This window comes from Eupeodes corollae, chromosome 1 (genome assembly GCF_945859685.1).
Source record: "Eupeodes corollae chromosome 1, idEupCoro1.1, whole genome shotgun sequence".
Classification (NCBI taxonomy): Eukaryota; Metazoa; Arthropoda; class Insecta; order Diptera; family Syrphidae; genus Eupeodes; species Eupeodes corollae.
In genome coordinates, this window is record NC_079147.1 from 32,762,509 (window position 1) to 32,789,726 (window position 27,218).

The 27,218-nt window shown below is 29.4% G+C and overlaps 1 protein-coding gene across 8 annotated transcripts in view; it reads right to left on the bottom strand.

Annotated features, from left to right (window-relative positions):
- LOC129940505 (sex determination protein fruitless-like) overlaps positions 1-27,218 on the bottom strand; it is a 326,270-nt gene that overhangs the window by 150,801 nt on the left and 148,251 nt on the right. The window contains exon 1 of one of the 8 annotated variants that reach the window (XM_056048868.1): positions 23,574-26,210. The exons of 2 other annotated variants lie outside the window; for them this stretch is intronic. In XM_056048868.1, coding sequence (XP_055904843.1) covers positions 23,574-23,581 — 8 coding nt within the window. In that variant the 5' untranslated portion in view covers positions 23,582-26,210. Of the gene's footprint in view, positions 1-23,573; positions 26,217-27,218 lie in introns of those variants that run through there. 5 more of the 8 variants (XM_056048869.1, XM_056048866.1, XM_056048867.1 and 2 more) reach the window with 5 other exon arrangements.

Genomic DNA, 27,218 nt, shown 5'->3' on the forward strand with positions numbered 1-27,218 from the left:
CTAAACTAAACCAAATATATTTCCTCGGCATCTTTATATTTTCTCAAGTTCAGGACAAGAGTAACGCTTCGTTACAATTTTTCGTTTAAGTAGTTTTTAACAATAGTTTTTTCGTAAAACTAGTTTTTAGTCTCGCCTATCAAAATATCGAATTTAAATTAATAATACCTTACTTTTTAACCCAAGAAAGATAACCATATTTCATAGACCATAAGTGATACACATGATTTTTACGTCAATTCGACGTAGGTTATCTTTCTAGGGTTAAATAATATTTTTTGTAAGTAGTACCTTCATTAAAATACGTCAAAATCTTAAAGCAGTTAAAGGCAAAACCAACACTTCGAAGTAACAGTTTGAAATACTTATAAATGAAATTCTAATTTTATTCTTCTGCAAAAAGTATTTTTTATAACTACAAAAATAAATTTAAAAACTAAAACAATCATTTTCATTATTTCATGTCTTGAAATCCTTGTTCCTATCACAAAAATAAAACAATAAGTTAAAATATAATTTGAAATTAATTTGAAAGAAAAAAACTAAAAGTATTTCAAGGAAGTTCTTAGAACTGCAAATTCCAAAAAAAACAAAACCATCAAATTTAAGATGAAATGACATGAATTCTTTTGGTAGAAAATTTATAAATGCATATTTTCAAAATTACGAGGACTTCTTTACTTATTTTTGTTGGTTTGCATTTAAATTCTCTTAGACAATCAGCTGCAAGTCAAAAAAGTAAAACACGCTCAAAATTAACAAGCGACATCATTTAATTAAAATAAATTATCATTTCAAAATAACCAGAACGTAAATACATTACACCATTTATACCATGACTTGTGTTGAACAACACAAAGTACTCGGTGGAGTGGAGTGATTCGAGCGTGGGTGTAAGTATGACAGCATTTTTGTGTTTTTATTTTTTTCATCTTCTCTCTTAGAAAACTTTGAATCTTTTTAAATAAATTGTTATAAAAAAAATAATTTTCCAGAATCGAAATAGGACACTGTTTGGACTTTGTTTTTAGATACAAGTCATAGAAATTGAAAAATAATGTAAATTTCTGCTTTTCCTTAACGCTTGTTGGTTTTGGTTGACGCTAAGGAACATGTCATGTAGAAACTGTCTGCAGTTAATTTACATCCTCCGCAGTTATACCTAAGTTTTCTAAGACACAGAATAGCACAACCCCTCGCATCATCAGCTCATTGCAAGAGCTACAGCTAGATCTAGAGGAAGTGGAACTATTAAATATTATTTTGTATACACAAAATAAGAGCACAACCGTCAATTAGAAACAATATTTTTCCTTAGGAGAAAAATTGTCGTTGTAAATGCCACCTCAAGAAAACTGAACTCGTTCTGTCTGCCAGAATGGATAAGTTAATTTTTCTTTATATTTTTTTCTTCTTCTTAGTCTTTTCCAAACGGGACACAAAAATTTGTGATAAATGGTCCTAAGCACTTGTGTTGCATGTGTGGTTAATGTCATGTTATGATACATACATATAAGAACATACTAAATACAGTTATGACACAAAAAGTTAAAGGCAAGCCGAAAAATTTGAGTTGGTAATAAATTTTCTTTACTTTTTTCTTGAAATTCTTGTTTATTTCTCAATTTAATTGAATTTTTAGGGAAAACAAAATGTTTGTTTTGTTGTGATTCAGATTATAATTAATTGGTACATTTAAGATGACTCTTACTTATGTATTAAGATGAAACTTAAGTGTTGGCATTAAAAAAAAATGAATGATGGGTTACTTTTGAGGATGCAAAAAAGGGCTTTTTAAGGATATGGAAAATTACTTAGTTTCAATATTTTTACATATTAAAATTATAATGCTTTCATAGTATAAATCGGGCATGTTTTAAAATTATTTTCTTTTTACAAAAATGTTGAGAAAGTGTTGTTTTTTAAAGTTTACTGTGGCGTATAAGTTCTATTTTTGAAACTATTTTTTAATATAAGTGAAAATACGTTTGTTTGTAGTGAACATTTTGCAGTTAGGCAGCAATAAAACGACTGGATTCAGATTACATTGTAAGTTTATTATCCTCTAAGCTCCTTTTAACTTAAAATGTATGCATTAATTATTTGACAAACGGCAATGTATCTCGAAGAAAGAAACTATAAAAGTTTATTTAAATGTTATATTTTCTGATTTTTTTAAATTTTTGAATCAAGTAAATTTAATTTTTTAAATTATCAGTAGGATATTCGAGTTGACAAACACATTTTTTCAGTTGTTTGATTTAAAAAATGTTATTGGAATAACTTTTAAATGTATACCAAATGTATATGACATCATAATGTCAATTGTATTATTGTTTCGAAATTTTCGGGTCGATTTCATAATTTTATAGCAGAAATAAGCTGTTGTAAACGTACGAAAAACGAACGTATTCAAACTTTCAAGGTATTCAAAAAATAAACATCAAAATTGTTACTTTAAAAATCGCACAAATTCCAATATTTTCGAATGTTAAGTTTAATAGATAATTTTTCAGAAGCAATGAGAATAAAAGTGAGTAAATGCTAAAATTCGTTTCTGCATATTGCAATTTCATATCAATGCATTACATTGACATTTATTTTAGAAATACTGAATATTAGGTGTGCGCAATGTTTAAAATTAGGTAAAAATCATATCGATTTTGATTTAAAAAAAATGTGACTAAACTCAGTTATATAACTCATTATTTGAAATCAACTGGGACGTTTTACTTCAAAGTTTGTGTAAAGATGAAATTAATTTTGATTTCATAAAATTTTCCTTGATGGTTTTTTAGGTACCGCTTGAATTTAAAGTCTATAAAGCAGCCCCTTTAGTTTGATTCACAGTTAGAAACTTAAAAAAAACAAAAGGAATAGGTTGAAGTTTAATCTATTGGAGAGTAATGATACGCTTAGAGTTTAATAAAAACTGCAATACGGTTTTGTGACGTATTCAAACTTTTCGTTCTCTCAATTCATTTTGATTTTTGAGTGTTATTGAAAAACGAACTGTTAAATATTTAAAAGATACGTCTGTATAGATATTTATAGTTTACATTTTCTTACAGATCTTTTTTCTTCTGCAAGCACCTCCTTTCTTTTGTGTCCTAAAAAACAAGAATACCGGCGTCTTACATCAATACATATTTGATTTCTGAGGCTGCTATTCTTCTTCATACTTCACAGCATTTAAATGTTTTAGTGCTATATTTGAATGTTCCAGTGCTGGTCTTGATGGAATACAATCATTTTTTTAAAAAAAAATTTTTGTCTTAAGTTTCTTAAATATTTTGCTTATTTTCAACAAGTCTTTGAAACGCTACAAGTTCCCAGATCTTTGAAAATATTCACACCTAACACCAGTCTATAAAAAAGGTCCTTAAAAGTTAAGTACCAATTATTGTCCTTTAGAGAAATTGTCTCTTATCATTAAACTGTTCAAATCCTTTGACATTACTTCTTTTGATTGTTTTTCTTTTATATATTAAAAACAACAAGGGTTTGTGAATAATTACAAATGTATTACGATTCCCTACTTTTTGTTTGAATGCATTCGAAAAACACTCTCAAGTCGATGGCATCTTTACAGACTTTAGCAATTAATTTAACCAATGAAGTCATAAGATTGTTCTTAATAAATTAAATAAAACTGGACTCAGGGTGGATTTTATCATATCTAAAAGAATGATATAAAAGTGTCAAGTTCAGCAGTAACCCTTTATATCAATTTAAAGCCAATTCTGGTGTACCTCAAGGAAGCCATCTTGGTCCATTGCTGTTTATTTTAATTATTTTTGATTTTTTTAAAATAATTCTATTTAGTTAATCTATGCAGATGGTGTCAAAAATGTTCGATTTATTAACTACATAAATTATTTTAAAAAACTACAATGTTGGGAATAGTGCAGTAAAACTCGGTTAGCTTAAAAAAAAGTGTACCCCTTAGAGCTACTTTAAGCATATCGAACTATGGCGCTAACAGTCCTCTTAATCAATTTATCAGTAAAATCAAATAATTATCTATACTCATTGCCTTTACAAATGACAATCCTAAATCTGCAAGCTTAAAATTTATTTTTGGAAATGAATAGTTGAAATTATGATAGTTTTAAGTTTAGATTTAAGTAAATATTGTAAACTCAACGTTTGCATTGAATGTATTTTACAAAAATATAAAAAGTAAAAATATAACACTATCTTAAGCCGTATTTAACATTTCAAGTTCTAATCTTTGGAAAGCTTACAAGTATGGTTTGGGTTGAGGTACCCAAATTAATGCAATATCTAAATTGGGTCACTTGGGCGTATGAGTACTTAAAAAAAACACAACAATTTTTGGGCTCTACATTTGAGCTAACACATATCTTTATTTTTTCAAGGGAATTAAGATAAGCTTCAAATCTTATCCTGTGTGTATTCTAATTTTAGAGATGTGCTATGTCTTGTGAATAGATTTTGAACGATAGAATTTTAATAGAGAAACATATCAAACTATTCACACATAAATGTTTGATTTGATTGATATTTAAATAATTAGAGATTTTTGATTGTTGCTGAAATTGTGCTAATAATAATAAATAATAATAAATAATTTAGAATCTGGTATTTATTTCAAAATAAAAATTTATTATCATCTTCATTAAACTCCTGATTAAACTCCTGTCAGATATTTGAGTTGAAAAAAAGCTATGAAATTGTTTTCGTTTCCCATTTAAACGTTTCTCTTAAATCATAATAAATCAACAGAATTCACACACAAAAAACACATTGATGAGTTAAAAATAATAATTGCATGACATGCAATCGCAGTCATTTATAAACAAACAAAATATTAGTTTATTTTGTGAAAAAAATTATTAGAACAATAAATCACACGCGACTTTTGTTTCATGTCGGTGACAATTATTTAATGCTTGCATTTGATTTTCCGTGTAATTAACACTCACTAAATAAAGGTGTTAAGTGAATATATGACTGACTGCAAACAGTTCAGTTAAACTTAACATGAACTTTTAACTATAAACATTCTTATGTCATATTTACTGTTTACATATAAAAATGCATTCCTATAGATACTCAAAAAAAAAAACTAAAAAAAAATCTTGAAAAATCACAAAATATCATAAATAAACAAATACACTGTTTAGTTACCTATATTATTTATGACATACCTCCACCACCTTCATAAGCAAATCAGAAAGTTAAATACGATACAGTTTATAATAATAATTTTGTAATTGCATCATATTACATTCACATTGTTGTTTACTTTGGTAAATAAATGAAAGATAAATGTTTTGAATTTGTTGAAAAGTGAGAGTTGAAAATGTTTTGAATTTTATTTGCATGCTTCTTTTGATGATGATGTTGATTAAGCGCTTTTAATTAAATACATAATTTCGTGCCAACAATTTAAACGGTGCATTTAAAAATTTAGTTTTGCTTTTAGATAAGGATTGGGTAGCCTAAGTGTGCTTTTTTTAGAGTAGTTTTGCTATAATAGAAAATAGAGTTAGAAGTTTGGACCTATTAAAAACAGACATACATGTTTGATAACAGGGTTACCAGATTCCTTATTCTGCTTTTTAATGACCTATAATTTCAATTGAAAGAATGAAACCGGTCAGTTCACTAAATTAATTTTTTTTAAATAATTTTCAAGATCTTAGATCAAGAACATAGTTTCAAGTATTCCAAATGAAGTTAGCGAATATGTTTTGAATTCAACTTCAATTTGGCAAATTTTTTTTTGTCTTGCGAAGCAAGTATTAATTTGTAATGAAAAACACACTTTTATTTAGGGTTATGAATTCTTTGGTATGTCTCGATATTTGTTTTTCTCATATATCAAGAACGAGACTTCTGATAAATTTAATTTCACAAATTATTTAATTTATTGGTCTAGAAAGAACTTTTAAAAAAATACAGAAAATGTATTTTTATATAATTCCTTTCTTTAATATATTGTTTTATTAAATATTCATAAGTTGTAAGGTTTCACCTGTTTTACAAATATATAATATGATTTAAAAAAAAAGGTTCAAAAGCAACTTTTGTTCTGAATCTGTTGAACCAAGTTTTTAAAATGCATAAAGCAAATATATTAATAACCTGAAAGTAATTAGAGAGATGTACACGGATACGAAGGCTGCTGTTTGGGAAAAAGGGAGCTTTTCACAATGGTTTAGCACTAGCACAGGAGTCAAACAAGGATGCCCACTTAGCGCTCTTCTGTTTTCGTTATTTCTAAATGATGTTGCGGATGAACTTCCTAATGGAATAAGATTAGCTAAATGTAACGTGAATGTGTTACTATACGCCGATGACCTCGTTATACTTTTAGAACCACCCGAAGGTTTGCAATTGATGATTAATCGGTTATCTGTAATTGTAACTTTCTATCAACACGACAAAATCCAAAACAATCGTATTTGCCCATACACAAAGCTCTTATAATGGAAGAAGCTGGAAATATAATGGTACGCAATTGGAGGTGACAAAAGAGATCAAATATCTTTTCTTGAAATTGAATACAACATTAAATTTCAAAATTAATGTATCGGAGAAAACCCAAAGCTCACCAAGTTTGATAAATTTAACTTGGAAAAATATCTTCTATAACAAACAAATAAATTTATCTACAAAATACAAAATATTTAATTCAGTAGTGAAATCTACTTTCTTGAATGCTACGTAGGTTTGAGGATCAGAAGAATAGAAGACATCTACAATTGTATAAGAATTTTATAAAGAAATTTTTCAACCTACCTCTGAAAACGCCTAGTTATGCCATAAATTTGGAAACAGGACTTCCCAAACTTCTAACAACCACTCTGAAGTCTCAAGCATCAAAGTCTGCAGCAACCATCAGAGCACAAGACTTTCGAAAAAACTTCTTTTATATGAGCTAAGAAACAAGGACTGGTGGCTTGCAAGATGGCAATCTGCTTGCAATGAGTGTGAAGTGAGATTGGATGATGATTTCAGCAATGTAAACCATGTGAAAGAATAAATATACAGCATCATAGAGAAAAATGGGGACATGGATAGAAGAAGTTCAAGACACATTCAGTAGAATAATCTACAGTCAGCTCAGCTATAATCTTGGTGCCAAAAATTATTTTAAGGATTCACTGAGTTATGAAGAGATATCCCAAATCTTTAAATCAAGATGTGAAGTTTGCAATTAAATGGTAGTTTTATCCAATTCTGTACGCTGTGCAACTTAAAATCAAAAGAAGATTGTCTACATTTCATTGGTATCTGTCCAATATTCAAAACTCAAAAACGCTACTCTTTCGGGAAAAATACTCTTACCCTACAAGAGACTACAAACATCCTTAACGAGCATGATTGGGACATTTTAAAAGATATTTTAAAGTATTTATTGTTATTAATAACAGAATTCTATTAAATTATATTTAATTAAATACGCAAATTTAAATATTTTTAATTTTATTTTTGTCAACCTGGGTGACGGCATAGCCACAGCATCTAAATTCAAAAAAATTGTATAAAATTTTGTAAATTAATGTAAATAAATGAATTACTTACTTACTTAATAATAACGTTAAGTACTGATGTTTTTAAAACTTGAGTAAATAGTTGAAGTTTAAGTTTGGATTCGAAATAATCTCTAAAAATTTGATCCGAATGCGTTTTCAACATTAGAAAAGCATCAAATTAAAGCTTTCCTCAAAACGTTACATAGATAAAAATAAATAAGTACTCATTGCCAGTTCGAATTTCTAAAAACTAAGAAAAATATTTAAGTTGTATCGAAAAAATAAAGATTTATACAAAAAATCATCATTCAATTTATTGTTAAGAGACATTTTCAATTTTAACTAAGCCTTAAAAACTCGTTTTCGATTTCTTGCAGTATTTTAAAGGATCATAGTTTTAAAAACCTTGTGACATAGAAACATTTTTAAATGTGAGATTCGATTTAAGGACATCTTAATCTTTTAAAAATTTATTGTTTTGTGCTTCCGAGAAAAACTTAATTTTTTCAACAAATGTAACTCGTAAAGTTTTCAAAAAAGCCAAAAAGCGGTTTTTCACAAAACAAAAGAACTTTTTAAATAAGGGCTTAATTCATTCAAATGGGTACAAATGGGTAGTTTTAAGTGTTGGGTGCAATACCAACCATCAAAATTGCAAAATGAATCCAAACCACTTTCCTGCGAAATTTTAATATTTCTTAATATTGGAAAGAGTTCCATAATTTTGATAACTAGATAACTAGTGGAAGTGAATAAATAACTTTATGGAGTTGTTTTCCTCGATTTGTTTATAAAATACTTCGAAATTTTAAATTTTCAAATACATTTTTAAAGTTCTGAAGCTATTGTAATATACATTTTCTTTTACGTGGGTTTAAAGACAAGAAAGCCTAAAAGTATTAAACCACAAGATCTCAGTGCCCATTTATGATCACAAGATGCAAGAAAAAATAAACATGATCTGACAGCTTAAAAACTTTGAAATTGTGCAAAGTGTTCACCACTTTTGAAGTGAATTTCAACAATTTTAAGTAAGAGGGTAGTTTTACTTGTTAAGTGTCAAAAGATGACAACTTTAAAAGTGACAGCTGTCCAAGCAATATAGACAAATCAAAATCTCACCCCTCGTTAACTCCCATCAGTAATTCTACGAGTACATGACACCCTTAATTTATCTCGATCTTTCACTAAATATGAAATCACCATTTCTCATTCCCTAATGATCTCATCCAGTGCACTTAAATGTAACTAATTTAAAAAAATTAAACAAATTATAAATCTAAATTATCCTAACTACAAATAACGCCTTAAAAAAAACTAACGCATCAACATTACTACCCTCCTCAATGTTCTCTTTTTGCGCAAAGGTTCTGGTCGTATTACAGTATATAAATAATTTCTTCTTTTTTTTATTGTTTGCATTTTAAAATTCTTGCTCACCATCGAATTAAATAAATGATGACCTCATTTCAAATTGCCATAAAGTTTATATACATTATAAATAAAATAAAAAAGCACAATATAAAACATGTGGTGTTAGAGTTGTTATTGTTGTCCATTGCCCTTTTGTGTCAACCTCCGTCAAACTGGCCTCACCCAATAGTTTTTCGCATCAGATAGGTAGGTAGGTAGGTAGTGTAGCAAGATAGCGGCGGCTATAAGCTACAAGCTTCAAGCGACAACGACGAGACGACGCAGACGAGGCAAGCTTATATTCACACCACATACTTGCTCATATAAACAAAATAAGCAACAATCATATAAAATCAAAAAATACCTACCTACTAACTGACATTGCGAATTCAATGCGCGCATGCACAACTGAATAGAATCAAATCAAAGTTGATTTTACTACGCTCCCAACACAAATTTCCAAAGCTTATCAAAAACAACAACAACAACATCAACAATGTTTAGATTGTCCTTCAAAAATAACCAAAATAAAAAACACAAAAACAACAAAAATGAAGCCAAATGACAGCCGCAAATGAAAAGACCAGCACCAGAGATGAATTGTAGATACTTATGGTATAGTATCTAAGCCATCACTAATTTATATGCACTGGGGTTTGTTTCGATACGATTGTCGCATGCCAACATGTGTGTTTAAAAAATTCAAAAACAAAAACAAAAATGTGGATACATTTGCAAAAAATAAACCAAACTTACAGATACTTTTTATAGGAGCATTTTTGAAGTCTTCTATTGGTATAGTACCAACCTACAATATTCGAATTGACTCCGCATCAAATAAATGCCTGTCTCGCTGTAGCTACCCGGACTCGCCAATATACATATATTGTTTTTATTGTTGTTGTTTTGGGTGCTTAGCTTAGACCGACTTTAAGCAGCAGCAGAAAGAGCAGTCTTCTTACCTGCATTTCGCGCCGCACTATGCGCACCTTTTGTGATTTTTGTTTTATTTTTATTTATTTGCACACATTCGATTGACTATTGTAATTTTTCAACAAACCAAAGCCAAAGTTGTTCAAAAAAAAGGAAGAAAAACAAAAGCAACAAATCCCAAAAAAAATGTATCTTTACCTTGATAGATAAATTGTGCTTTTATGTCACGTAGGTACATATATGAGGAGAAGGTATAAAAGCGATGTTTTTATTTTTGTTACCAACAACGACTACAACAGTTTTGAATACATCGACGAAGACAACAACAACGACGACTTCGAGCGACTGACGACGCCTCGATTCCCTTGCCAATTTTTTTTTTATTAGCGATGCAAAAAATAGATTCTTTTTTTTTAAAGATACTTTTCAGAAATATTTACGCTTTCTGATGGTGTGTTGTATTGTATTTCTAAAAAAAACTTAAAAAAAAAACATAAATCCTAAACTCGTTCGTCGTTGATTGGTTCGTCGCAGAAAATTAAAAAAAAAATACAAAACGAAAAAGAATGTGTAAATTTTTGTTTGCAAAATTTTTACCAAATCCATCGTCATCGTCATAAAGTAAGAAGCGTTGTGTCGCTTTCATATCGCCTTCACCAAAATCGTCAAAATGCATGTGTAGAATAGGGTTACCAATGTCCTGAACTAGATCGATAGCTTAATTTTTATAATATTAGTAGCCCAAATCGGAGTCAGAAAAGTAGCCCAAATAATAGACCAATTTTAACAACGTAGTTTCAATTGGAATATAATTTGTATAAACGGCAGTGATTGTCACATTGGCAGATTATTTGGTAAAATTCTTTTGAAATGAAGGTGACAATATTTGTATAGCAAATTTCTCGGAGCATCAATGAGCAGGAACGAATTGGAGATGTAACTATGCTGCAGTGAATCCATATACTAAGTTTAATTGCATAAACAATAATCTTCTTACATCATTTATCTGTGGGAAGATAAGATTTGGGCCATTTTTATCCCAATTATGTTCAAAGTGCTATTTGGTAAGAAAAAATTGCTCAGTTTCCGTTAAAAAGTTCAATCTGGCACTATTAAATTCGAGCTCAATTTTTCAGCATACAATTTCTAGTTTTCAATAACTTGAATAATTTAGATGGTTTACATTTGGGAAATTATGATTTGGCTGTCATACAGTTCTAAAAATTGTCAAAATATAGAAATTTCCGATAAATAGCTCAATCTGTTTGGATAATGTTGTTATAGTTAAACAATTTTTATTTAAATAGCCCAATTTTCGTAAAATATTCCAATCTGGATCTATTATATTAGAGCCCAATTATAGCCCCATTGATGTGATATTTCCTCTTAATTTTCGAACAAAATGTCCCATGTTCCGATATATAGACCAATCTTTAGCATTTGGCCTTTCTGTAGCTTAAATCTGATTCGGCTGTTATACAATTTATTTGTCTCAAATTTGGAAAAACTATCGCAGTATCTAGTAAATAGCTCAATCCGTTTGGATTAAGTTGTCATTCATAGAAAAAGTTTAATTTCCGAAAGATATTCAATCTGCTTGGCTGAATTATATTTTGGACCAATTATATCCGAATTGTTATCGTACTTAATTTTGTCTCTTCATCTTTCGATAAAAATATATGAATTTTATATTTTTTCAGATGTGGATTATATTTGGGATATTTTTAGCTCAATTCTAACTAAAATGTTAAATGTACTTTCGTATCACCCATTTTGGCAACATATTTTCGACATTTAGGTAACAAGCAGAATTTGTATGGATTAATTTTGGTGTATTAAGATTCAAAAAATAGTCTAAATTGTCTATATCAGATTTAAGCTCAATTATAGAACCATTGCTGCGATATAACATTTTTGCTCATCAATTTTTGAACACAAATTTCAAAGTTTTTTATAATCAGACTAATATGAATGATTTGCATTTTGCTTATTTATAGCTCAATTATGATTCGGAATTATATTGGGCTACTTTTAGCCCAATTGTAATTCAGCTATCATACTTCTTTTTTTGCCTTAAATTTTGGTAACAAAATAGCTCAATTTCGACAAATAGCCCTGTTTATTAAAGTTGAGCCCAATTATAGCCCAATTGCTGCCACACTAAATTTGTATCTTCAATTTTTAGAAATAAATTTTCGACAATAAGCCCAATTATTGAGAGATTTGAGCTATTTTTATCCCAATGCTGATTGAGCTGTCATACTTAAGTTTTTGCTGGCCATTTCTTTCCAAATTCTAGTATCGAACAGACTTTCTTTTGATCAGATTTGGGCTATTATGATTGTAAACAAAAAAACAGTTTCTGATAAAGAGGCCAATAAAGTTCAATAAGATATAAGGCCAACTATAGTTCCATTGTTGTATTCATTTTTGTATCCTCAAAATTCTCATCAAAAATTTCACAGTTTACGATAAGTAGACCAATTTGCATGGTTTACTTTTGGGCTACTTTTACGGCTGTCAAACAATTTTCTTGTCTTTAATTTGGAAAAACTATTGCAATATCCGATAAATAAAGCTCCAACTGTTTGGAGTAGGCTGTCGTTGCAAATTTGTTGTCATTAATTTAAGTTTGGGGACATTTTTAACCCAATTATAATTCAGCTGTCATACTTAACTATCTGTTGGATATTTGGCAAACAACTTTAAAATTCCAGTAACTTGCAAAATCTTTCTGGGCTGTAGTGAATTTAGCTAACAAAAAAGCCCAATTAAGATAAATAGTCCAATCTAGCTGAATTAGAATTGATCCCAATTCTTTTCCCATTGTACATACATATATTGATTTTTTCTCAGCAATTTTTAGCAACATTTATCAAAAAATCTGCTTGGCTTACATTTGGGCTATTTGTAGCATAATTATGATAAGGAATACAATTTTTTGTCTGAAATTTTGATAAAAATTAATCAATTTTCGATAAATATCCCAATCACTGTGGATAACAGTTGAGCTATTTTTAGTCCAATTTTCCAAACTCCAGTAACTAACAGAATCTATCTGGGCTATTGTGAATTATTCTAACAAAATAGACCACTTTCTTGAATAGCTCAATCTGGCTGAATTGGATCCTAACCCATTTGGTGTCATACTAAATTTTTCTCGGAAAAAAAATTAGCCCATTTGCAATAAATAGATATTTATAGCCCAACTGTAACTGAGCTGTCATAATTAATTTTGTCCGGCCAGTTTGACACTAAATTTCAAAAATTACAATTACTAACAAAATCTATCTGGATTAGATTTGGGCTATTATGATTGGGTTTTTATACTAAGTTTCTTGTCGGAAATTTGGTTAGCAAAATGTTCTATTTCGATAAATAGCCCAATCTGACTGATTAAGATTTGAACCAAATTATAGCTTCAATTTTGTCATACTTAATGTTGTCTTGGAAATTTTAAAGCAAACAACAACATGTCAATTTTCGAGAAATAACCCAATCAGAGTTAAACAGATTGGACTAAACAGATTAAGCTAAATTTTTCGCCCATTTTGGCAAAAAAATCCAAAAAATTATGATTCTGCTGTCATACTTAATTTTTTGCAGACAATTTTGCAAACTAAAAATTAGCCCAATCTGGCAATCCTACTTTTACTAACCGGGGAGCATCATCAGTTTCAATTTTAATATCAAAAGTGTGATGGAATAGACAAATACTATACCTCCACACGTGTACCGCATTTCACATACATTTGCAATCATAGTGTATGCAAATTAGGCAGAACTGCCGAAAATTTAAACAACTTCAGGCACAAATTACAAAGGTCAAATTGATAATAAAAAAGTTTTTCGTTTTATTTAATTTGTTTTATACTCTTCGTATTGTATTCATATTCCATTTGCAAAATAAAAAAAAAAAACGAAAAAACCTTTCAAGGACACATGACGCACCAATACATGCATATACAAAAACATACAAACTTTTTTAAAGAAATACTTTATGTGTCTGGAAATAGTTAGGTATAGTAGATTGCTGGCTATAGTTTGGTAAACAAAGCTAATAAGAAATTGCAAAACTTTGAGCAAAATTCAGCGAACATATTTTGGACAAGGCCATATTTTTGTTAATGCTGTGCTGTGCTGCGTTGTGGTGCTGCGCAGCGGCCGGCGGGCGGTGGCAGTGGTGTGGCGTTTGCATTGAACTGGCGTGATTTTGAATTGTTGAATTTCGGGTCTCAAAGGGTGCTTTGGTTGAATCAGAGTTGAATACAAATTAACTTAATGACCAATAGTCAGTCAATTGATTGAAGATATGTATATCGAGTATAATTATTACACAAAAAATATTCGCCATCTGTTAAGATAATTTTTTTTAAAATACGTTTTTTAATTTAATTTTGTCTGTTTTTTAATTCGTTGTTTTTTTCACCACCCGAATTTTCTTCTGATCTATTTTGTCAAAGAATTCACTGAAGTCGTAAATATGTAAACAACTTAAATGCTGCAGTAAATCAAACTATTAATAATATACATTTTAATATTATTAATTGTACTTAATAATATTAATTAATAGCTTTTGAATGATTGGTTGACAAAAAGTACTACCATCTTTCAAAGAAAATGTATGAAGAATTATGAAGGTCATGATTTATTATGAATCTAAATTGATACAATTTAAATTTTAGCAAGTTCGATAATTTTGGCTTAAAGACGTTAATACTTCAAAACAATGCAAACTTTCACTTTTTAACAAACACTTCCGGCTTGCATTAACTTAAAATTCGAAATTAACAAACTTTAATTGTATGAGAAATACTTCATTTTTACATAACAAAGAAGAGCCATTTATTTTAAATTTATTTTTGGAATTTTATAAAGTTATGAGTACACCAAAGAAATAATTCTATTTCGATAGAGGTTTCATTTTTAATATGCTAATATGTCACTGTTGAAGCTGCCACTTTTCGACATTTGAGAAGTAAAATCAATGATATTACCAAAAGTTGGAACAATACAAGCTTCAATAACGTTCTGAAATTCTACAGAAATGTTGAAAATGGATGCAGTTACAATTTGCAATAATACCAAACTTTTGGGTCGTCATAAGGTACCTTTTTAAATTTATGAAGTTTTTGACAAATGTTGAGATATTGGAACAAGTTAGCGATTTGAAGGATCGAAAACGTTTACGGTTAAAAGATTAACAGTAGTGGTAGTCCATAGTTTTAAGGAAAACCAAGGTTAAAGACCAATTTTGAGGAAAACCAAGGTTAAAGAATTAGTTGTTGATGCTCTAAAAATTTAGTTTGCATAAAAACTAAAGCTGGTCGGACCTCTTCTGATTCAGTCAGAAAATAAGAGAGAGATCAACATATTAAAAGAATAATTAATGCATTTGGATGAAGAAGGGCCTTAGTAACTTAGGTCTTTAGGTCTTTAGTTCACATAAGAATTTAAGCTGTGTCGGGTACAAGCAACGGTGCTCACATCTTTTTTGGTTTAGTTGGAAAATTAGAATTTTAGTATTCAAGACTCTTGTGGTACTTGTGGCGTGATGGTTAATTAATGCCAGAGATCTTGGGTTCTGCCTGTGCCATCTTAAGTTTTTTTTTAACTGGTACTGCCTCTTGCGAGGAATTGACGAATCCTCCAAGCGTAGTTCATCTCATGAAAAGTTCTCTCTCATCTTAGAAGTTCAGATTAGGTATACAAAATTGTAGGTCCCCACCATCCCTTGCATATAGGACTGGTTTAATTTTTAAATGACAAAAAGTAGTATTTTTTCAAATTATTTTAATTTTTTTTTTTAATTATGTATGAAGTAATTTTGTTTTTATTTAAACATATTTAAATTTCTGAAATGCTTTTTTAATAAGAGGTTTCATTTTGAATGGGCTTCTATTTTAGCACCTGTCACTTTTGAAGCACTAAATTTTTTGAAATTTGACGAGTAAAACAAAATTTTTTAAATCCATTGATGGAAATGTTTGCAGTTACAGTTCACGAAACTTTTTTGTCGTCATCATGTACCTTTTGACAATATTAAAATAATGTGGAACATTTTGAGATATCACAACAAGTGATGTGAAGGATCGAAATAATGCTACTGTAGTCCACTTGTTTTGACGAAAACTAATGTTTGTCGGTTGTTCGTCAAATTTTGCATTAAGACTCAGGTGTTGATGCTTTAAAAGTTTAGTTTCCATAGTAACTTAAGCTGTTCGGACCTTTTCTAATTAAGTCAGAAAATAAGAATTATAGCATTGGGAGATCAATATATTCAAAGAATTATTTATACAGTTGAATTAGGAAGGGCTTAAGTGACTTTTGCAATATTTCGAGACTTAAGAATTCAAAGTATTTTTTATAGAATTTCTTCGTATTCTTATTCGTTGAAAATGTTGGTAAATAAAGAAATAAACACAAATAAAAGCTTATTAACTTTGTTTGTCTTCATTTATAGAAAAAATGTCTTTAACCCCTTCTTCATCCGAACGCTTCAATTATTGAAAGCATCTCCATGCTCGACATTGGGTTACTTTTTGGTGTTGTTTTCATAGCGATGTAATTAGACTTTACTTATTTCGAAATCAGGCTGCTGGAAATATAAGTGTGGATATGGCCGAAATTGTAAGATATTGATATAAAAAGCTTTTATTCTTAAGAAGATTGAGTAGCGGTGCGGTGCTTAGTGCAGAAGCAACAAGTTTCCTGACCGAGATCTTCTTAAAGATGGAATTTCTAAAGTTATGTATTAAATACATCTGCAAGTGTGTGAATTGCTCCTGGGAGATTTCATGAAAAGTATTTAATAGGCAAAGTACTCAATTACAGAAATCGGTTTTCATTGGAAAACACACTTTCCTAAAAATTTCTGGTGTTCTTTTAAAATCAACATAAAGCCCCTTATAATATAAATCTTAAAAATAATTCCGACTAACAATTTGCAAATCTAAAATAAAATAAATGGAATGGCGCAAAATCCGTAGAGAACTAGGGCCTAGTGACTTACAACTATCGACTATTTCTGTTTGCAAATAATGTTGTCAGGGATGAAGGGAAAGCTACCCGTGAAAAAAAAACTTTAGATGGCACAGACAGGAACCGAATCCAAGACCTATGGAATGCAGTCGAACGCACTAACCATCATGGCACGGGTACTGCTAATTTGGAAATCTATCAAATTTTATAAAAAAAAAGATCTAATTATTTGTTTAAAATAGAGAAATATTAATATTTAGTTCTAAGTTATAATGGTGATTTAAAATACCATAGCCCTAAGGTCTTATATACATATTTTTGAACTTTTTGAATATTCAAATTACATCTATTTATTTTAATGTTTCTTGTCTTCATGATTTGCTTTTTTTTTCTCGATTGATTGTAATCTTCAGTGATTGTGCAGAAATTTAATATCTCAAGACTTTCATATACTAAACAAAGAATATACCTAATGTCTGCTATTTTTCGCACATTAAGATTTTCAATGATAACTATTCGTATACCAAATTAATTTATTCCTTGATTTGATTACATCACTAAAAAACATACCTCAAACCACTTAATTTCCTTCGATATAGTATATTTTTTTATTCATATCCGCACCATTTGTTCTTGCGAAAAACCTCCCTTTTTATTTTAACATGTAATTTTAAAAAATTAGCACTTTTTAATAAGCAACCGAAAAATTGGAAGGTAATACCTTCCTCCTATTAAAGTTATGTTTTTTTGTTCTTTTAATTAAAGTTCATTAAAATTTTTTTTTTGCAAACTAAAAATCGTTTAATCAATCAACCATTAACAATAACAAAATAAATACAAAAAAAAAATTTGCAAACTTTTTAAGAAAACAAGAACAAACAAAAATAAAAAAATTAAACAACGAAAAACCTTTCAACAGAAAAATAGTGCCTTCCAAACATTCAGTAAAGTATTATGTGAATTTATTTATTATAAACTTCCTTATTTGATTTTATCTCTTTTATTTGATTCTCTGCCTTGAGGGCCATTATTGCCATTATTGAATAAGTGATTACGTTATACATATACAACTATGTTTCTTTTTTTTATATTTGTATATATGTATCGTATATCAATCCATATGCATACATGTATATAAGACATTAAATTAATAGATATGCAGATACTTGTGTTATTGTTACATAAGTTTAGATTTTTTTAAAGACTTTTTTCAATCTAATTTAGTAAGACTAAAATCTTGTCTTTCATATAAGTTGTAGGGAAGAATTTCAACCTATATTATGCATTAAATTTTTAAATGCTATCTTTCAGGGAACCGGCTTGAGTTTTTTTCTTTAGATTTGAATTAATTTCAAGTGAATTTAATGATATTCATAAAACTCGAAATTTGTCTACCTTTCATTTCACAAATAAATAGGGATTCAATTTTACAAGTTGTCTTGTAGGTTTATTTTTTAAGGATACATTTAATGCATATAATTTAATGTAAGCACTATTGGAACTTATTTACAATTTATAGAGTGCAGAGTTATTCTCCACTTTTTTATTTTTTGATTTTAGAAAAGGATGCAAGCTCAACTTTATTATTTTCTCAAATACAAATACATTGTAGGCATGTTTAAGATGTTTCAATAATTTTTGTCTATGGTTTGACGGAAGAGAATGTAAAGTTATGATGACATTTCTGTTCTGTTGGGCTTGGCAAATAAGCATGGATAGTTTAACACCAAAACAACGATCCCAATTACTAAATTTGACTTCACGGCATCCTTGGTCCTTATTTTTTTTTTTGAAAGGAGGTATCAGCTGCAGTTACGGTCAATATCGAGCACTATAGAGAAGCGCTGCCTTATTTTGTATTCGGAAATTATTCAACTTAATGACTGTACTAGCCGAGGCGTGTTGGTTAGTGCATTGGAATTGCATGCTAGAGGTTTTGGATTCAAGCCACCTAAAGTTTATTCCCGGGTACTGCTTCTTGCGAGAAATTGGAAAATCTTCCAAATTCTTGTCATGAAAAATGCTTTCTCAAATAAAAAGTTCGGATTCGTCTTAAAACTGTAGGTCGCTGACAACATTAGTCGCACAAAGGAATGATTTGGAGTTGTATGTCACTAGGCTCTACTTGACAACGGACTGTTGTACCACCTTATTTATTTATTAAACATCGATGACATTTAGTTCCAACAAAATTGCGCAACTTGTAATACAGTGTTCTTAATCATCAACTCATTTAGAAATCAATTCGGTAACAGGTTTTTTCTTCAGAAGTGGTTTTTTCAACTGCTGCCTCATTCAGCCAACTTAACATTTCTTGATTACTTTTTTGGGGCTTTGTGAAGTAATTGGCTTATACCGATAAACCAGCAATCTCGAACCATTGAAAGCCTTAATTCAAGCCACTATTGTCGCCAAAATGCAGATGTTTTGGAAAAAGAAGTTACCACTTGGAGCAAAGGAATGTGTCTTTGCAACTTGTAATAACGAAGCTGAATATTTAACTGGTTTAAGGAATATGTTAGGTAAAGAAAACTTGACTTATGTCGACTGATTTATTCTTCAAATAAAAAGTTATTTGTCCGATTTGTCGAATAAGAAATGTTGACATTTCTCGACGTTTTAAGTAGCTTGGAATCTTAATCAAAGATTTAAAGAGAGGTGTCTGTGTATGCGTTTGTTCGTACGTGTGTCCGTACGTTCTGGATTTTTCTTCGCCTATATAATGTGGTGTAATACCAAATTAATGTAGTTTTGAAACAAAAAAAATATTTACGTTTCTAGAATAATTGCATGCAACGAAGAATAACGTTTTTTACATCGTTTAAAAATTTACTTAAAATTGAAGTAACGATATTCTTAAATAAAAACATTAAACATTAAACAATTGATATAAATTGATTTCCGACACGAATATTTTGAAAACAATTTAAGATATGGCCTTAAAACTGTTTTTTTTTTAAGAGGAAATATATTTTTTAACATTCTTTACAATTTTTAGAAAAATCTAGCATTGATTTCTTATTTAAATAAAAAATAAAAATCTGTAAAAAATGATACACAAACTTTTTCAAAACTGATCTTCGATTAGAATATCTCTAGAATAGATGAAAAAAATTATTTTATATTCAATTTTGTTGTTAACGTAAAATAATGTTCTTAGAAAAATCCAATTGGTTGGTATTTTAAATAAGAAATAACAACTTTCGACTAAAATGTTTGAAACAAAAACGTGATTTGAAATCAAACTAATTTTATCATATGCAAAAATATCGTTGTTATTTTTTTTAGAAAAATTCAATCGACAACAGTTTTTACAAATAACGAAAACCCGACAAAAAGCAAGAACTAATAATAAAAAGCTTAGGACCTAAGTTTTATGCGAACGAAGAAAGATATTCACTTGAGTTTATTTAGTTATTAATATTTAAAAATTTTAAAAAGGTCAACCACGGGCACGGATAGGAAGTTATCAGTGTGGTTCCCATTGCAGCTTTTTTTTCTTTTGATTTTTAAGCACTTATTAAATTACTGCTATTTTTAACTTGCTTTGAGCACAGAGTAAGTGGAAATAGTATAAGAGGAGATTGGTCTTCAAGTTTTGAATACCAAACTGAGAAAGAAAAACCGAGTTGGGTACAGTATTCTACATTCTTAAAGTACGACTGGAAAAAGTATATCGGTACTTGATAGTGTATCGTAATGTCAAGCTCAAGTAGAAATTGATAAGAATTTTTGAGGCTTTGCATTCAAAAACTGACTATTTCGATGGAACATTGCATATACAAATTTTGATAAGGCAATTACAGACATGAATAGTTTAGGAACTTGAACATATTTCGATTTTTGGATAACTTTAATCTATAAGTAAGTGGTAAGTTATATAGTTGAGTACACTTTTGTTTTATACAAGTCTGTACATTAAATGCCACTAAGAATTAATAAAAAAATAAAAATATTGACTATAAAATAATTTTGTAAGCATACATACTATTGTCATTAACAAAAGATGAAGTTTTTGAAATATAAAACGGGCAGTTTTTTTTATAAAAAAAGTTATGAATAAACTATTGACATTTTTAAATGTTTCGAATACATCAACAAATGTGCATCCTCAGAAAATTTTAACTTTAAATTTCAAATGATTTGATATTTTTGAAGTTCTATTACATATTTCAAGTTTTTGAATACAACAAAACATAACTGGAGCAACTAAAGGATAGGCCAAGCACTTTAACGCCATGCAACTTATTGTATTTATTTATTCTTCGAAACTGAATCTCATTTTTAAAACAGACCTAAGTATTTAAGATGACATTTTATTTACCTACTTTTACTTTTTTGTTTAAATTATTTTTTTTTAATAATGTTCTTAGTGTGAGGGAAATAAATTCCCGAACATTTTTAGCAATCTAAATTAATTTCAATTCGTAACAGATGTTACAAATGCATACAATACCAAAACATTAAATATACAAAAATATTGTTTGTGCTAGATTCAAACAAATATTAGTGTTTTATTTTTGCGAAAAAAAACGTAAAATAAAAATAACAAATAATAACATTTTAACTTTTGCTTTCTTAAAAAGTTTAAAAAAAATAATTTCAAAGTATTTTAATGTTAATTATTTGTGTAAATGGTACACCTGAGGTAATATTTGGTCTTTTATTGATTGCCATTTATTTTTTTTGTACAAATTCGTTTGCAAAATTACTTAATATTCTTATTGTTTTTCAAAAATGGGCTATAAGAAACATATTTTCTACACATTCATTACGAAGTTTCTTATATTTTTAGCTAAATTGTGCTTTTGTATGGACAAAATTAAAGATATTGCATCATCCATAAGGACATACAAAATTTAAATATTAGGCTTAAGGAAAATTCACCATTTTTATTATATTAAACAAATAATGTTAAGCTTCTTTTTAAAGGTTGCTTTAGTTTAATTTTTTAACATAATATTTGTTAGTAAATTTGGTTTGTTTTTAAGTCGAAAAAGTTCAAAGAAATCCTTTTTTGATTAGCAAAGAGTTAATTTAGCTAACCAATGCTATGAGGTAACAATACTCTCCAAATATGTTTGTAGTTAATAATTTAATAAATACTTTGTAAAAACTTAAATTCCAACAAATTGTATCAAATATTTGTCTCATAAGAAGCTATTTTTTAGCAAATTAAAGTCTTATGTTAGCGCCACAATAATAGATTAATTTAAGGCATAAATTAAAACATTTTTGGCATGGCATCAAAATGAATTAGGTCAAAAATAAGTATTTAATAATAACAAAAAAGTTAGAAATTAATGCCAAAAATTTAGATTCATTTTAAAAAAACGTATACTACATAATTGTTATGTCTGGAAAAAGACTAAATTCAGTTTTTTTTTTGTATTTCTACTAAACATTTTTAAGGGTCACATTAAAATATTTTTGAATGAAACAAGGTTTTTTCCTGGCTATACAATTGGAATTTTTCAATGAGTTTTGAAGGCCTTCATATAAAGCCAACTCGATTTTTAGGTCAATTATCCAGCAGGTGGTTCAATAAACGGAATCCCGTTTAATTGTGCAATTAAGTTATAACCGCTTAGTTGCAACAGTTGGGCAATTAAAAGATACAATATTCATCTCAAATAATGCCACCGAACGACGCACTTCACGACTTCAAAACTAAAATTTCAAATGACAGAAAATAAATAACAGGGAGCTGTCATTTAGTTGCTCTTATTTGTTATGAAGTGAGCAGTTCTGCCAATTTCAGTGCTTCCAAGTACAAAAACTTACTGCTATCATTAAAAAATTTACTGAATAGAGCTTGTCTCAGTTTGTTAGTAGCATGTTTTAAAGATCAATTTAGAGAGTTATTCAACTGAACGGGGTTCAATTACCAGAAAAAATGGGAAATTTTCGAATGCTATTCTTTAGGCGGGAATTAATTAATTAACCGAGGTACAATTAAGAAGAAATTATTGTGTATTAGTTTCGAAAGGTATTCGTGTTGGTATTCCAAATCATTTTCTTCAATATTCAGTTGAAATATCAATATTATTTCATACTTTTTCATATTCAAAAAGACTTCATAAGTTGTTAGATTTCACCTGTGTTACAAATATTTGAAAGCAACGCCATTCCCTAAAAAAACAGTTTGCAACACAAAAAGGTAAAACGGTTTGAAAGAAAGTTTTGTTCTGGTAACGAATCTAGTGTAGAATAATAATAAAAAATTGTATCGTTCTCTAAAATTCAACTGTAGATATTAAACACCTAAGATCATATCCATACATTTTTGTAAGGATAATGTAATGGACAAATATTGTCGTCGATTTTTAAATTTTTAGAATCTATTTAGATGTGTTCTTTAATCTCCTTTTTTCATTATTTTGTCAGGAAACGAACTAACAAAAAATGCAAAAAATAAGACACATTGAAAATCATAACAGTTCCAGAATTTGAAAACCTTTAAATGTTACTTATTCGTGATGGTGTGCCGAAAGATTTTTCCCACCAGTATCCTTAAATTGTTTCTTTTTAATTAATGCAGTTTTGAAATAAAATAAATAAAATAAAATTTATAAAATATAATCTTTTTAATAGAAGTTAAAAATGGGTCTTATGTATGATAATCATAATAAAAACAATAAAAAATTTGACTTTCCAGATTAAATTATCAAAATAAAAATATTAAAAATTATTAAATTACAACTAAATAATTTAAAATAAAATAAAATTTTAACAAACCTCGTCATATCAAGCGAATTAAATAATCCAAAGTAATCATCAGTTTTTATAAAGGGTATGATTATTTTTTCAACAAAATTATTGGTTTCTATCAAAGTCCTTCTAATGTGGCTTCCGTCAAGCAAGGACAAATTTCACTTTCGATATTTTTTAAAAGTGTATAAATTCACTTAAGAACAAAAAAAACTGTGAAATTAGTTTTTACTAAATCCCAGACTTCCAACACTTTTACCAATTTCACTTTAAAAATTTATTTAGATTTTTTTATTATTTTCTGTTAAAAGATATATTTAAGTTTTATTTTCCACAAACGAAAAAAGACGCGCATTAGATTTTATTACACCGCATCAAAACTGCAGAACCACCGAACTACTTAAGACCATTATTATCATTTATCACACTTCAAGCCCAATACCATCAACGATGAAGATGACGAAGACGACGACGTCGACGAGAAGAGAAAAAAGTGTGCGAATTCCCAAAAAAAAATTATGTTCGTATTGGTTTTTTGGAGCTATTTGTCTGTCTGAATTACACACAACATCTTATGGATACGTATCTATCTGTATACATAGTTACATATATCTCTTATGCCAAAAATCCAAAATATAAGGAACTTAATGCGAGATCGCTTTTACTAACACACATTCAAAAGTTTGCAAAAAAATTTGCGTTTTTTTTAATTTGGATAAAGTTAAAAAATTGTTAGCCACCCACAACAACAAATTGAAAGTCTGTTTTTCTTGTTAATTTTTGTGTGTTTTTTTTGAAATTTTTTCTTTTATACACAGAATATTTAATTCTTCTTAAACTTTTTTAATGCATATGCGTTCGGTCCTTATTCTCAAAAGAAAAAAAAAAACAAGATCAAAAAAACGATCAACGTTTGACGACGACTTTGAAGCTTAAAATTTGTGTTCTTGTTTTTGTATTCTTTGCTTTTTTAGAATGTTAGCTTCCAGAATTTTTTGTGTGACTGTAGAGCGTTAGTTCGTTTGCGAATTTTATTTTTTTACATGTGCGGCTGATTAATCAAAAAATAAAAAAAAATTATAACCAAAAAAAAAACACTTAAGCGAAAAAAATATCAAGGGCAAATTTAACACGTCGCTTGTCGTCATTTGCACAAATGTATTACAGAAGAGATATTATGGTTTTTGTATATAGTGTTGTTTTCGTTGATGTTGTTGTTGTTGCTTTAGATTCACATAAAATTTGAGATACACAGACCGCTGCCGCCGCCGCTGCCGTACCACCGCTGCTGCTGTTGCTGTTTGTATACATTAACTTTTTAATTTGACAGCCGTTGCCAAATTTTTTCCTAGTACCTACTTCTATAGATAGGTATTTGTTTGTAGATAGGTTTTTAATAATTTTTTGCACAATCGCCCTGAATACAATTTTGTTGTTTTTAATAAATTTGTTGTTTAACTTTTTCTTTTATTTCTGGGGAGGTATATAAATTTTGAGATACTTTTACAAAAACCGATCTCAATTGATTGAAAAGTAATAAAACCATAAATGGTTAGGGCTAGTTATTTTATTTGCTTTTGCTGATCTCATCCTTTGAAGTTTCAAAAGACATTGAATTTAATTAAACAAAATTGAAAAAAATACCGAAGCGTAGTAATAATATAAAAATATTAATGAATTTATTTTTTATTAAAAAAACTGAGTATTTTTATTGCACTTGGTTGATAAAATTGATTATTTTTTTTAAAACAATTACTTTTTACTTTAAGTTAGTTACGACAATATTTTTCAAAAATTAAAATGATCGCGCATTAGACGACTTGTAGAAAACCGACGATAACGAAGACTGCTGCAGCATAGAAATAATAATAATAGAAGAGCATTGTTTTTTAGTCAGTTCAAAATCCCAAACGAACTAGGTATTATGACACACTATATCTAATAAACAGTCGGCTAACTACTAATGTTAACCGCGTGCATACACTATTAGTAAAGTCAAATTCTAGAGCTTGAATTTGCGAAAAATTACACCAACAACAACAACACCAAAAGATTGGCTAAATCGGAGAAGAACGGAGAGGAATTTTTGTATTTCAATGTTGGTGTTGTAGATTTGGTTTGCAAAAAAATTAAGCAAAAGTATCTAACACACAAGACGAAGTGATTTCAACAACGAGAAGAACAACTACGACGACGATGGGCGAAGTAAAAGAAGACGACAACTATGAAGAAGACGACGACGACGACGAAGACTACAATGAAGATGAGAACAGGAAAAAAGAAAAAAACATTAAAATTAAAACAAAAATTGAAACACACTGTGCAAATATCAATAGAGAGGTCCCCGCAAAAATTTCACGAGAGCCGAGCGCCGAGAGCCGAAACTTTATGAACAGCAGCGCAAAAAAAAATGAAGAAAACAAAAAGAACTAAACTAAAAAGCATATATGAAAAAGTATCTAAAAGTGAGCAGCTCTAACTCTAAAGCAACCTCCTCAAAACCGCACAAGCAGCACAGTCACACAGTCCATACAGTCACAGTCACAGTCGAAGGCAAAGGCAAAGGCAAACGCAAAGGCACAGAGTAGAGCATAGCAGAAGTTAGAAAATTAAAACAAGTTGTCCGTTGTCCCTTGTCTAACCTAAACTACCATCAGTATATTCAATACCTCCTCTTAGAGCTCTTATGCGATCACGACGAATACACCAAACACCACCATTTAACGGCAGGCAAAAGAGAAAACCCTGTGCGAAATGAACATTGCAAAAAGAAAAAGAATATACCTAAAACACATCACGATCAATGTGTAATATTATTCAACATATTTGCGAAATTCCTTTTAATAGCACAGATACAGTAAGCTTGTATTTGTAATAGATACGCACTCATATAACTACATTCGAGCGAACGCGCGCTCGTTGTCGTTCACCTACAAGGGACTTAAAAGCGTTTGTCTCTTCTAATAAGCCCAGTGCCAGAGCAAGGCACCAACTTAACTCCATAAGGAGATCCTATAAAATAGAAGGAAAACAAAAAAGAGAGCGATCGAGCGATTGAGCGGTATGAGGGAGCGGTATGGAGCGGTTAGGGAAGTGGTAGCAGCCGGTAGTATGCGGTATTGCACTTGCTCTTTTGCTCTTTTCCGTTATTACTATTAGAGAAACACATGCCAACGTAAAACAATCTCAAAGATACACTATCTATCTCTACAACATAGCTAAAAGCAAAAGCACAGATAGAATGAAATTCGCAAAACAGAAAAACACACAACGCGCCTTTTTTCGAAGATGAACGAAACAGCCAGCGCAGCGCAGCGATCAGTCCACGATCAGTGCGATTTGCTACTATGCGATTGCGAATGTGAGTAAAGAGTAAAAAAAAAGAAAAAAAAAAAGAATTAGCGATAAAAGTAGTAACGCAAAAAAATAAATAACTAGAATACCCCAGATCCGAGAGGAGCGCAGCAGCGATCGCTATAAAGAAATTGGCACACAAAAAAAACAACAAAAGAAAAGATCCAACAATCAAGATAAAAAAGGTAATAGATACAAAAACAAGAAAGAAATAACAAAAATTGCAAAAACAGACATGTGCGCGAGCAATACGAAGCAAGACTTAAGAGAGACACAGAGATGCAGAAACAGAACAGACAAGATCTCGTTTTGTTCTCG